The sequence below is a fragment of the Littorina saxatilis genome, linkage group LG3, assembly GCF_037325665.1.
Source record: "Littorina saxatilis isolate snail1 linkage group LG3, US_GU_Lsax_2.0, whole genome shotgun sequence".
Classification (NCBI taxonomy): domain Eukaryota; kingdom Metazoa; phylum Mollusca; class Gastropoda; order Littorinimorpha; family Littorinidae; genus Littorina; species Littorina saxatilis.
The window spans coordinates 31,613,877-31,627,135 of NC_090247.1; the positions used below are offsets into that span (position 1 = coordinate 31,613,877).

The window sequence follows — 13,259 nt, forward strand, 5'->3', positions numbered from 1 at the left end:
AACGATGTCATCTTGGCCCCGGCGGTGGTCATATTACCCCCTCGATATATACTCAAGACTGAAATGATGTTTCCTGGCAAAATTAAAGAAGTGAAATTATATAAGGACGACAAGCATGTCAGTTTCTTGCATGTGAAGAAAATTGGTGGTGAAATTTAATAGATTTCACCCCAAAAGTCGATTTTTTTCGAAAACGTGTACCGAGTGGTTACGTCCCTTGAATGAGAAAGGAAACATTTTAGGATGAATCAAATTTCGAAGTTAAACTACAAAAAATTGGTTGGACAAATTTGGCCCCATGAATGTAAGGTACCCAAGGTCGCTCATCAGTACTATCGAAGGGTGTTTTTTTTTGTTCAGTGTGGAGTTTATACAAGATCAACGAGGCCGAGAATCCAGTAATATGACCACGGGGCCAAGATGTCATCGTCACACCAGTACAGGCGGTAGCATATATCATAGTCCTTCCTTTGCTCCCATGGGGTCGCCTTCACGCGGCGGGAGTGTTTCCACAGAGCTACCCCACCCCTTTACTTCTCTTCTTTTGTCTTATTTCTGCCTTACCAGTCCTTTCACCTATATTTCCTTCCAAGAAAACTCTCCCTACTATTCCCTGCAGTTTTCCAATTCTTTTCTTGTTGTCTTATTTCTACCTGACTGGATCCATCACCTTTATTTCACTTACCAAAAGTCTTCTTTTCCACATCCTTATTTCTCTGCCCCCCCCCCCCCCCCCCCCCACCCCCACCCCCGCATGTCGTAAGAGGCGACTAACGGATTCTGTTTCTCCTTTTACCCTTGTTGAGTGGTTCTTGTATAGAATATAGTCAATGTTTGTAAAGATTTTAGTCAAGCAGTATGTAAGAAATGTTTAGTCCTTTGTACTGGAAACTTGCATTCTCCCAGTAAGGTCATATATTGTACTACGTTGCAAGCCCCTGGAGCAATATTTTGATTAGTGCTTTTGTGAACAAGAAACACTTAACAAGTGGCTCTATCCCATCTCCCCCCTTTCCCCTATCCCATCTCCCCCCTTTCCCTCGTCGCGATATAACCTTCGTGGTTGAAAACGACGTTAAACACCAAATAAAGAAAGAAAAGAAAGAAGTCCTTCCTTTTTCGATCGGGGCCACTTACACGTCGGAGGAAGGCGTACACCCGGTTTAATGCCTTCACCCGGGACGCTGACAATCTGGGCAAGAGAAGGCGAAAAAAGAAAATGCTCGCCTAAAATATGCTAGAATGCGTGAACTGAACCGTTTTGGTTTTTTTGGTGGTATATTGACAATTTTAAGGTGGCAACTGCAGAAACCCTTTCTCCAACAAAATTAATACGTGTTTTTTGTTTTAACGGTACCCGCTCTTTGCTCGAAGTTTGGACTTTAATTGTTCCAACCGTATGTCAAAGCCCCCCGCAGCCTCGGAATATGAAGATATTAATGGCTTTAATGCAGCAGCATACCTAACAAGATCCTGCCGACAGGGGCACCATGGCAAATGTACCCACAGTTGTCAACGTTTCCCGCGAAGGTGATATCATCACAAGGGCGGATCGGGGGATCGACCGGATGAACGCTACAGTGCAGATGCAATATTTGAATAACCAACCCATGACCTAGTCAAGTCCTTCCTGGGCGGGGAGTGGGGGGGGGGGGGGTGGGGTGAGGGGGGTGGGGGGGGGAGAGGGTTCGGCGTCATCTGTCAAGGTGGTTTCTTTGCCCCATGGGTCAAAATGTTAAACTTGACGTACCGACGGCCGCATCAGGTCAGTGAACGTGCCAGCTTCGTCAGCCTCGGGACAGAAGAAGGCACGATTCCAGTGCACTCTAAATCAAGGGGGTCAGTTACGAAGTATCGTCTGTACGCGTGCCAATTGGTGTATCAAGTGTCACTGACTGCATCAATTTGACCATCTCCTCAACTCAGTGTAATTGTCCTTGCAAATTTAATGTTAGTTTTATTTCGACCGGGCAGTATACGAGTGCTGGCCCGGGCCGAGTTCGGTCAATTATTGACACTGATTCTGGCTTTAGATATGTCGATCATAACACAGCCGTGCACACACACATTCACACACACACTGACACAAACACACAAGTGACTGACACACACACACACACACACACACACACACACACACACACACACACTTTAGAAGGAAAAAGTAGTAGGCAGGGTAGAAAAGCAGGCAACTCAGTGGAGTCAACAAGTTGACAGGCACTATAAAAATTTTTACAAACCAACAAAAGAACCAGAGAAAAAAAACTATGTTATAATGCGTATATTTGTGTGTGCGAGGCCTGTTCCACCACGAAGTCAAACAAGTCGCGGAAGGCGAAATTACTACCTTTAGTCAAACTGTCGCAGAATGAAAATGAACGCACTGCATTTTTTCACCAAGACCGTATAGCATCGTCAGTCTCCCGCTCGTGGTAAAGGCAGTGAAGTTGAAAAGCCAGTATATCGCGGTAGCTGTTGCGCTGAGCAGGATAGCACGCTTAATTTTCTGTGTCTCTATTCTTTTTAACTTTCTGAGCTTGTTTTTAATCCAAACATAACATATCTATATTTTTGGGAATTAGAAACCGACAAGGAGTAGGATGAAATTGTTCTTAAATCGATATTCGGAAATTTTATTTCAATCATAATTTTCATATTTTCAATGTTCAGAGCTTGTTTTTAATCCAAATATATAACATACTAGATGAATACCCGGCTTTGCCGGGAAGAAGTAGAGCTGAATAACCGGCTGCGTCGGGTACCCGGCGTACGCGATTGACGCCACACGAAGGAAGGGAGATAAACGCGCAAAACACTGGAGAAGATAAGGAAGAGTTACTGGGAATGGATGTACAGAAAAACCATAAAAACCAAAATCGGTTCAGCGCTGCGCGCTGAGAGCACGTGTTGAAAATTTTCATCGACCAGATTGTGTCCGGGGTCTACCTGAATATGCCCACCAAATTTGAAGCAGATCCATGAGAACTTTGGCCGTGCATCGCGAAGTGACAGACAGACAGACAGACAGAAAGACACACAGACACAAACAAGCCGTATATAGATATAGATATTTATATTTTTTGGGAATCAGAAAATAATGAAAAATAAGATTGAATTATATTTTGATCAATATCTAAAAAAAATTATGCTTTTTGTTTCTCGGTGTTTTGTTGCTTGTATTTGTCAATATGGCTTGTTAAGCCAAAGACAGTAAACCATCAAAGCGTCCAAGTGTTTCTCTCTCTCCCTCTCTCTGGGTCAAGCACATGCCAACAATAACAATGCTTAAGTTGAAAATCATGATTTAATACCCTAAACAAACTGACATAATCTGCATCTCAACATTCATCTTTTTTCTTGGTGCAAACAAAACCTCCTGGAACCACCTTGACAGTGAGAATAATCCTTCAGGTTTCAAATTCAGTCCACAAAGTGATGTTTTCAGGCATATCACACACTTTGAGTATGATGACACCACGAATAACACGAAGAAAGGTCTACATTTTCACATCACTAATAATTATTCTTTTCACGCAGTTGCGACGGGGACGGACATCTTCTTCAGCTGGGCAATGCACACCTTGATGCTTTCTTGCTCCTGCAAACAAAAATACAAAAAAATATGTATCAGAAATAAACAAATAATATATTATAAGAAAGAAAAAAAATAATTTGAGGAAATATAAGGAAACATCCTGTTTGAGTTTCAGGCACAACAGCTGTTCCAAGGGCTCGACTCCTGCCTCTTCAGCTGCAGCAGAAACTGCAGAGCACTGAAAAATCACTGGCTGCACGCAGGCTAAGCTATTTTTAGCGCCCATTCTCCCCCATTGCAGAGATACCCCAACAGCTACAGACTCGCTCAGTGCCAGCCGCTGATAAGTTCCCTCTTACAGTCTTACGCGGAAGCATTTGCGAGTAATAGTAAAGCGTATAACTATGTCAAGCTGCAAGTTTGCAGGCCAAATGATACCCTCCGCCCTCGCCATTTCTGAAACGTCCTTTCCCAAACTTAAAGTCGAGCAAGGAACAGCTCGGGTAACTTTTTTCCCCCGAAACGGAAATTTCTTGAAACGAAATCCACAAAACAAGAAACAGCGTAATAGCTTCTTGCAACAATAAAGGGTCAACACGCTCTGCAAGGAGTGAAGGATCTAACCTGTTGTGGGGTGATGCTCTTTGTGACGTTGTCCACGATCCAGTTGACCATGTGAGTCTGTTCAAAGCGCCGTTTTACGTTCTGCACCTCAAGCTGGTAGTCCTGAAACCACCCATACACACACAAGGTGAATGTTTCATTGTCTTTAATCAAATCTTACATAAGCTAACATCTCTCAATTTTACATTTTTCAGATTGCACATTAACAAGTTTTATCACTTTCACTAGTTCTGCATATAATATGTAACAAGATTTGTGTTCATGCAAATCACCGCTTTTAGTGAATTTTCAGTACTTCGATGAACTCATGCTGTTAAGATGATGCAGTGCAGTTGCCATTTTCTTATTTCATTTTATACTGTAATTTAATTTGTTTGTGCTGGCATTGTGATTCTTAGATAATGTAAAGTGTGGAAAGCAAAGACAAATTCTGTGGTTCATACCAGACAAGCTTTCACTAAAATTATTATTATTGTTATAATACCCTGGTCAGACCACGCTGGGAAAATGAAGAGTTGCAAGTAGAGCACACACGCCCCCAGCTAGTGAAACACTTGAATGCAGACATGCACATGATGCGAGACTGAGAAAGCAAAGTGTACATGTACAGCAGTGGGTACAAGCCTTACTCACCAGTCTGCTCTTGACGTCCTTGAAGACCTGGGCCAGTCGCTGGCGGTACACCGACTCCAGCTGCAGGGCAACGTTCTCCTGCAACACCCAAAACACAAGTTATTTACACACCTCAAAGTGTTTTCACTTTAATCAACTACACAACAGAAACTAAAACAACAATAGAGAATAGACGAATTGTGAAAATAACTCTGTCAGGTTTGTATGGGTTATGAAAGAGTGAGTACCCTTTTTTTACTGAGATAAACATCATGCGGTTCATGTCCACATGTCTGGGACACACACTCTCACTTCTAACTCGCTTGTAATGTCACGTTTCAAAAATGGGAAGAAACTGACGTTACGTACGTGCGCAGGGTATCGACAATCAGAACCGCACTTTCCCCAAGAGCAATGCATTATGTCTGGACCGATTTCTGTCCTTGCTTTCTTTACTTCGAGTACTTCGGAAGCAGAAGTCAAAATATCTGTCTGAGCTTCAAGTGGCATAACTCTGCCAAACGGTCATGTGGCAGTGACATTGACAAGAGTTACAGTGGAACCCCCCTTTTTAGACCCCCAATTTAAGACTTCCTCCCTTTTAAGACCTTAGTTTTTTGGATCTCCTATTCACATCCTTTGTAAATTTACCCCCATTTTAAGACTCCCTCCTTTATAAGACCTGATTTTCTCAGATTTTTGGAGGTCGTAAAAGGGGGGTTCCACTGTATTTCCAAAGATCGTCTATCCCAGCACTCTGTTGGATCTCCGGACAGCGATGCACTGACCTTCTTTGCCTCCCACAGGAACTTCTGACCATCCTCCTGCCAGATAGCCTTCTCGTTGTTGGCGATGATCTCCTGGGCAGAGGCCTTGGCGTCCACGATTGGCTGCTCAAAGCGCTCCTTGTTCACGAGCTGAGACAAAAAGTAATTTATTAGATTGAGAGTATAAAATATTTTCTGACAGCTGAAGGGTTTAAATTAATCACTAGTGAAAAAACACACTTTCAAACTCATTGAAAATTCTGAAAATGAAATCAAAATGCATGAATCCTGTTTTCGCACTGTTAACGTCACTATTAATCATCATCTCAAAAATCATTTGGTGTGGATCATTAGTATCAAAATACCTTTCCTATTTGTACAAACACACACACACACTGGAAGAGAAATCGAACAGGCAAATGGCAGTAATACTAATAGGTAAAATAAAAGGGAAATATCTCCTGCAGTGTGTACTGTATGCTGAGCAGGAGTGAATTTGATACATTTACCAAGAAAAAAAACCCAAGAAAAACCTTAAGACCCTAAACATGATGGTTTGGTTTCCACGAAAGAAAATCTTCTCACATATCATTCATAATGCAGCATCACTTCTAACTAAAGAGCATTACAATGGAATTTGACCCAAAAATGACATACAGTGGAACCACCACTAACACTTCCCCCTTTGAAGACCTTGTTTTTGGCAGAGACATACATACAGAGATGCGAAGCTAGGCCCGCTCGCGTGAACTCTTGGGCTACCGCGCTCGGTCAGCGTGACCTCGCGCGATTGTTAGCCATCATCCCGTACTAAGTTGTTGTTCGCTTGCTCTCCGACACCGATTTGAAGTGCTTTTCTGTCATATTTCTTTGGATATATCCAGCTTCAGACGAGAGATATCAGTGGTAAGTAAACTTGATTCATATTCTGTAGCCTTCAATAGTGTGCACACGAACGCATTTGAGAGGATTGGCTTCCCGAAGTGAGTCAAAAACGGTTCCTTCGGTTCTTGCGGCCATTGTTTCTAAGTCCATTGTGCGTGGAGGCAATGTTTGGGAGCTAATATTTTCTTTTGTGCGAAACTTTGCTTTCCCTTGACTGGCAAATGCATTACTGGTGTATACATTAATCTGTTTGTATAATTTTTGACGCGCTGTAATTAAATTTGATGCTTTTAAGTCTCACTCAAGTGGTTCTCGCACTTACACTGGCGTGTGGATAAAAAGTTTTTAAGGAGAAATGAGCGAAATTGCTTACTTTAGGATTCATCTTCTAATCACCAAATAATGCAATAATCTTCTTCTTGTGATTTTCTGTTTCTCTTGAGTGCAAATAATCAACATTTTGCATGTTTTATTATCTATGATTTTCTATGAAACAGTTATAACTCTTTAAAAACACAACAATTGCCAGCTTGGCGCCAGTCATGGGAGGATTACTTGCCCCTGCCGTAGGCGAAGAGTACGCGAAAAATTGCCAGCTTGGCGCCAGTGGGAGGATTACTTGCCCCTGCCGTAGGCGAGGATAACGCGAGCGGGAAGACAGCGCTTCGCATCTCTTCTATCTATGTCTCTGTTTTTGGTGACTTTCTGTTCATCACCTCTGTAAATGTACCCCCATTTTAAGACTCCCTCCTTTTACACTAGACAAGATTTTCTCAGATTTTGTTTAGGTCTTAGAAGGGGGGGTTCCTACTGTAGCAACTTGACCCTAGCTCAATACTCACATCATTCTTATTGTCCAGCCACTTGGCCATACCAGCCCCAACCTTGTTGGATAGGAGCCAGATTGCGCCGAAGAAACCGATGACCTCAGCAAAGCCGTGGTCCACTACCCAGATCTCTTTGGACAGGAGTGTGGTCACCAATCCAACCCCAAAAAAGTAAGGCCCTGAAAAAAGGAAGGTTGAACTTGAATGCATAACGTCTATGACTCTCTACTAAAACAAGAGACATAATTGCAGCTAATTCTACACAAAAAACAAAGCATACTGATCTTAAATGTATAAAGATCTTCTTAAACTAAGTTAAAGCAAACGAGCAATGCTCTCAAGTCAACCGTTTCTCTTTGTAACAGTCAACTGTTTCTCTTTGTAAATTTTTTTTTAAATATTTCCATGCTGTCAGTGTCAGATAAAACCTCCCATCCCTGTAATCTTCATTTACTGTAACATATATGGGTCATTCTCAGAAATGGTGGTACAGTGAGAGTGAGAGGGGTGACACATTTGAAATCATGAAAAAGTAAATTAAAATTATTTCTACCACGACTTTTTTCATCTGAATCTATTCCTGAGACATTAAAGCATTGTTGTATGTCAATAAAAATGGTTTCTATATGTTGGTGTTGTTTTTGTGTGCTTTTCAATTGCGAAGTTCGGCCGTTTCCGGATCGCCGAAGCGTTACACAACTTTCGTGATCAACAATATTTTCAGTCTCATGGCTAAATGCAAACATGCAAACACCAACAAATTACTGCAATCGACAGTCAGGACGTCAGTATTGGACGTAGCAACACATCTTTGCAAAAACTCACGCTGAATTTGAAGTTAGGGGCTTCGAACAAAAAATTTTGAATGTCGTAACGCATCGTTTCCAGACTCGACGCCCGAACATCGGACAGCAATGTGCTGCATGACTTTGCCACATCACGGCTATTTTTAGCTCTTTGGCGCGCAGGAAGTTCGAACAAGAAAATAGTCCTTTGAATCACAGCCAAATATTCACAGAAAACACCAGAATCATATCATTTGCTGAAACTCATGGCGTCGTTTCCTGACCTACGTCACGACTGAAGATGGTTTTTACTAAATTGTCGAGCCTGCAAAGCTTTGTCACAAACTTACACACCGCGGTTGGCGACAATGTAGCGTCGGAAAGATATCGAGTGCAACAGTTTCTCAACGCGCGAAGTTTAGCGGCAACAAAGTAGCCAAGAAGTTCTCGTATCTTCTGATCGTCGATGTTCGACATTCAACAAGTACTTAAAATGGGTAATCTGAACGCAACAGGAACTTTCAACAAATACAGCAAACTCTGACGAATTGTGTTTTGTGTAGTTATTTTCGGTCAGACGGGTTTTGCCGGCAAGAAAGGCCAAACAGTGCAGATTCATGTCTGTTGCACAGGAACCGAAAGTGGTTCAAGCATTTCGTTTCTGTGTTACGACTTTCACCTTAGTCAGTTCCAAATGTCATTTTTTTACCAATATTAGTTGAAGTCCTTACCTTTCATAACTAGAATGTGTTGGGTAGAACACAAAAATACTGCAGAACTGATAAAAAATGCACAAAGGATTGAAGGCTTAGGTGGTTTAAAGTTGGAATTTGGTTTCCATGTTACAACATTCATCACGTAAATACAACACTTTAAAACGTCTCTTATTCAGCAACCAATAACTCTTTTTGTCTAATTTTTGCATTATTATGTATAGCAAACAATAGACTTCATAGTAAAAACAATTATTTTGTATTTCTTGACACTTTATTTTTTACTTTGTATGTAACACTTTGTACCACCATTTCTGAGAATGACCCATATATATAATATCTTTCTTTCTTTATTTGGTGTTTAACGTCGTTTTCAACCATTCAAGGTTATATCGCGACGGGGAAAGGGGGGAGATGGGATAGGGGAAAGATGGAATAGAGCCACTTGTTAATTGTTTCTTGTTCACAAAAGCACTAATCAAAAAATTGCTCCAGGGGCTTGCAACGTAGTACAATATATGACCTTACTGGGAGAATGCAAGTTTCCAGTACAAAGGACTTAACATTTCTTACATACTGCTTGACTAAAATCTTTACAAACATTGACTATATTCTATAGATACAAGAAACACTTAACAAGGGTAAAAGGAGAAACAGAACCGTTAGTCGCCTCTTACGACATGCTGGGTAGCATTGGGTAAATTCTTTCCCGTCCCAACCAATATGGGACTCCCCCTAACCCGCGGGGGGTATATATAATATGTCACAAGTTTGGCAATATAAACTCTAAGAACTTCTTGTTTTTAATTTCAATCCTTGCTCTGCAGGCTGGGATGTGTGTGTAAGTGCATGTGCGTGTGCGCGTGCTACTTACCCGTGACGCCAGTCTTTTCATAGAAAAACTGGAACCAGTTTTCAGGGACGAAACCCATGCGAACTTTGCCACTTTCCTGGGGCATGACAGGGTGAGGGAAATTCTTTGTGTCCCTCTCAGGGCCGTAGAAAATCTTGTTGGCCTCTTCCCATGTTTCTGCTTGCTTGGCTGCCTCGCTTTTGTGTCGGCTGCCTATGGGAACCACTGCTAGCACCCTTAGATGAAAGAGACCAGTGGGGTTAGACTCTATGCATGCGGCTAATGCGGCCACTTGATCAACATCTCATGGTATTGCTGTGCTGTCAGCTGTTGTACAGATGTTCAACCTCGAGCCTCGGGAAGTACTTCAGACTTAACTTTTATCAAAGTAAAACTGAATTCAGCAATTTACAGAAATCTCATGTAAGGCACAAGATTCGGTGTGATCTGTTATCCACCAGCACATGCACCCAGCTGCATTATCTGTATACAGAAAAAATACCTCTGGGAAGTGCACCTGCAAGAAATGCACCTACATTTGGTCAAATTAGAACCCTTCTAGTAGTACTAGTAGTACTCTACGTAGTTTGACATGAATCTATAGGTATCCAAATTGATGCATCTTTATAACCACCACCCCATCCCCATTGAACACTCTAAATAGTCTAAATAATTAAGCTATTATTATGCTTTGAAGTTGGAGTCTTTTACATAAATACACAGTCAACTACAACTACAATTACAAAGTACAAGGAATATTTCTTGTATTTAAATTGTAGGCCATGACTGGAGGTCCGGCGAGCCGGTTCCCGTGCCTGGGGGCTCAAGCACCGGCGAGTTGGTGCTCGAGCCCCCAGGCTCAGATACAGGCACTCACATGGGCGCTCACCCGGTAAATCATTATTTTGTGTTTGTGTAGGAGTTTCTAAATCTAATCGCTGTTCAATTCAAAGAACTGTGGAGAAAGATTGATAAAGATCAGTGTTGGATTCAGAAAGACGTGTATTTCGGCAACAGCGCGGTAACTGATGAGCAACTCAACCGCGAGAGATGCGCGGTTCGTTCCGAAGCCGGTGTCAGCGAGATTCTGTTGAAGTATCTCGATGCAAAGTCGATTTATCTTTTGCCATAAATAAAACATGTTTGTTGTTTGTTTGTTTCCATGTTAAGTGTTTATTTACTGCATTTTGTTTCAACTAATGCTGCTTCAGTCTAGTGACACACGTTGCTTGGTACGCGGACTAACTCAGTGATCCGGGCAATGGCCAATGCCGAATCACTGAGTGACTCCTTTTGTTTTGTTGTTGCGATTTCAGTTCGATCACCGAAATGCTTTGGAATAAAGAATAGAGCAAAGGAAAGTTAAGAGGGGGGGAAATAAGTCAGTTAAGCAGATAAAAAATTTACAGAAAAAATTAAAACGGACCGACCATGGCAAGGCTCAAACCGACGACCTCATGATCTCTAGCGCATTTCACTACCGACTGAGCTATGAAGGCAAGATAACTGATGGGTGAAAAATAGGAAAGTCTATTATGTGAGATACTGCCGGTGCTTGAGCCCCCAGGCTCCGGATCTGGCTCCCGAGCCACTCCGTAAATTGTAAGGCCTCATTGTTTTCTTTAGGCCAAAAAGAAAAATATGTCTGTTTCCGGTAACATCGCTGGAAAAAATAGGGTCGGTTTTTTTAGGTTTTTTTTTAATATATTTTTTTTTAACCTTTTTCTTACGTTTTGTTAACGTCTTTTTACGTGTGTTTTTTTTTTTAAACGCTTCCTTAGTTTACTTACAATTATTATTACGAGGTCGCTGACCGTCAAGCCCCACTCCAAAACAAACTCATCGGATGTTGCTTTCCCCTGGCCCTTCGCTTGAGCAGAGTACACTTTGGGGTTAAGCGGGCCGTGAATGTCAAAAAAGATAGCAGCTACGGTGAGATTGGCCAAAAATGTTGCTATGAGTATGACTTTCTTGTCAGGCGTGTGGTCGCATTTTCCTAGAATAACTGCAAGAGGAAATCTTGCCACAGACCCTTCAGAGGGATTCCCGGCGTCATTGGCCGCCATGTTTTTTTCGCGTGACGACGAAAACGGGAGGTAAGTCTCTTCGATTGTGAAGTCTCATCGACCGATTACCTCGCGGTTTTTTTTGTTTGTGTGTGTGCCAAAAGCGAAAAAACACTTTAGGGTCGGCGCTTAAAACTTTAAAAATAGGGTCGGTCGGATTACCGGAAACAGACATTTTTCTTTTTGGCCTTATTTAAAACTCAATCAATGCAACAAACCTTGGTGCTTGGCCCCTGAGCAGTGCACTGCCATATACACCTGGAAAAAACAAACAAGTGATTTAAAGCACACCAGTGCTAGCTTTGAACTCGAAGGAGCCAAACAAGGACTATGATACTTAAAAGTTAAAAGCTACTTGACCTTTGTTTTTCTATTCATAAAAAGTGTAGTCTCAACATGGCCTTGCAATGCCCAATTTCGTGCCTAAGTACACTCACACACACACACACACACACACACACACACACACACATCAAACTCACAGTGACCGCACGAAAGATTATGCTCAGCAAAATAGCAGTGCTTCACTGCTTAGCACTAACAGTAGCAGACAAGTTCAGGCACCCGGCTGAATTCGTTTGCACAGGCACACAGAATTTATGCCAAACAAACTGACATTCATCAGCGACCAGACTTTGAAATGAACACAGATGGGTTTTTTACATTCACATACTGACACTACATTTACGATTAACAGATTACCTGAACGAACTGCAAAGGTTGACAGCATCTTGCCCTTCAACCGGCAGCCACCTTGGATATAGAAGACCCGGATGAGGAAACTTTTGACTGGAATGGTCTCCCCTCCACATTTCGACGATCCTCGAAAAGATTATTGTATATATATACTGTTTGGCAAGCTTTAAGTTGTAAAAGATTAAGTCATATTTACCACATATATATACGGGGGAATTTTTAAAAAGATATCATTTGAATTTCCAGCTTGATACATAATTTTATGTGGTTTTTTTCAAAGTCTAATCCTTTCCAAGAGAGTTCCCATCTGCAACTCAGTCCTTTGCACAATCCACATGAAGGACAACATCACCCGATACTTGTCAGAAAAGGTCGGTTGCAGTATGAGAGATAGAACTGAAATCATTTCTTTCATTTTTGGAGAGGCTGGCATAGCTTGGGCTGATGACTCTGCCACTTCTGAGTTCCGACGTGAAGATCGGCTGGACGACTACTTCATTAAGTACCCTACATTTCAGCGGTACTACCAAAAACACATCGCCGATAAACTGAAAAGACACGTCCAGCTGCCCCTTCAGAAAGGTGTCATTGACACACTTTGGACCAACAACAACGCCGAGTCGATCAATCACAGAATCAAGCAGGAGATTGATTGGAAGCCGCAGAAACTGCTTGCCCTCATCCAATGTCTTGACGACATCTCAGATGCCCATTTCATGGACCTACGGAAATCCCTGTATGGACGTGGCAACTTTGTCCTCTGTGAAGAATTCCGGAAGCACTCCGTAACACCTGGAGAGTGGGCACAGAAGAGTGCCAATTGGAAGAACAAAAAAATGACCAACTTCTTAAAAATGAAGAAAACAGCACAGGCGGGAAACACACTTCAATCGACT

The 13,259-nt window shown here is 42.0% G+C and overlaps 1 protein-coding gene across 1 annotated transcript; it reads right to left on the reverse strand.

Annotated features, from left to right (window-relative positions):
• Nucleotides 1-3,285: 3,285 nt before the first annotated feature.
• On the reverse strand, nucleotides 3,286-12,484 carry LOC138962145 (ATP synthase subunit b, mitochondrial-like). The gene is made up of 8 exons (XM_070333863.1): nucleotides 12,370-12,484; nucleotides 11,886-11,925; nucleotides 9,623-9,837; nucleotides 7,266-7,429; nucleotides 5,560-5,688; nucleotides 4,793-4,870; nucleotides 4,160-4,261; nucleotides 3,286-3,598 (listed from the first exon to the last, which is right to left on the reverse strand). The coding sequence occupies exons 1-8, from the start codon at nucleotides 12,395-12,397 to the stop codon at nucleotides 3,530-3,532; spliced, it is 825 nt and encodes a 274-aa protein (XP_070189964.1). The 5' UTR covers nucleotides 12,398-12,484; the 3' UTR covers nucleotides 3,286-3,529.
• Between the last annotated feature and the right edge of the window lie 775 nt (nucleotides 12,485-13,259).

Bases quoted from the DNA above. Each gene is read 5' to 3' on its own strand.
- LOC138962145 (XM_070333863.1), bottom strand. From the start codon at position 12,397: ATGCTGTCAACCTTTGCAGTTCGTTCAG. The intron at 5,689-7,265 runs GTGAGTATTGAG...TTTTTGTCTCAG, and splicing joins GGCTGGACAATAAGAATGAT to CTCGTGAACAAGGAGCGCTT. The intron at 3,599-4,159 runs GTTAGATCCTTC...TTTTGTTTGCAG, and splicing joins AGAGCATCACCCCACAACAG to GAGCAAGAAAGCATCAAGGT.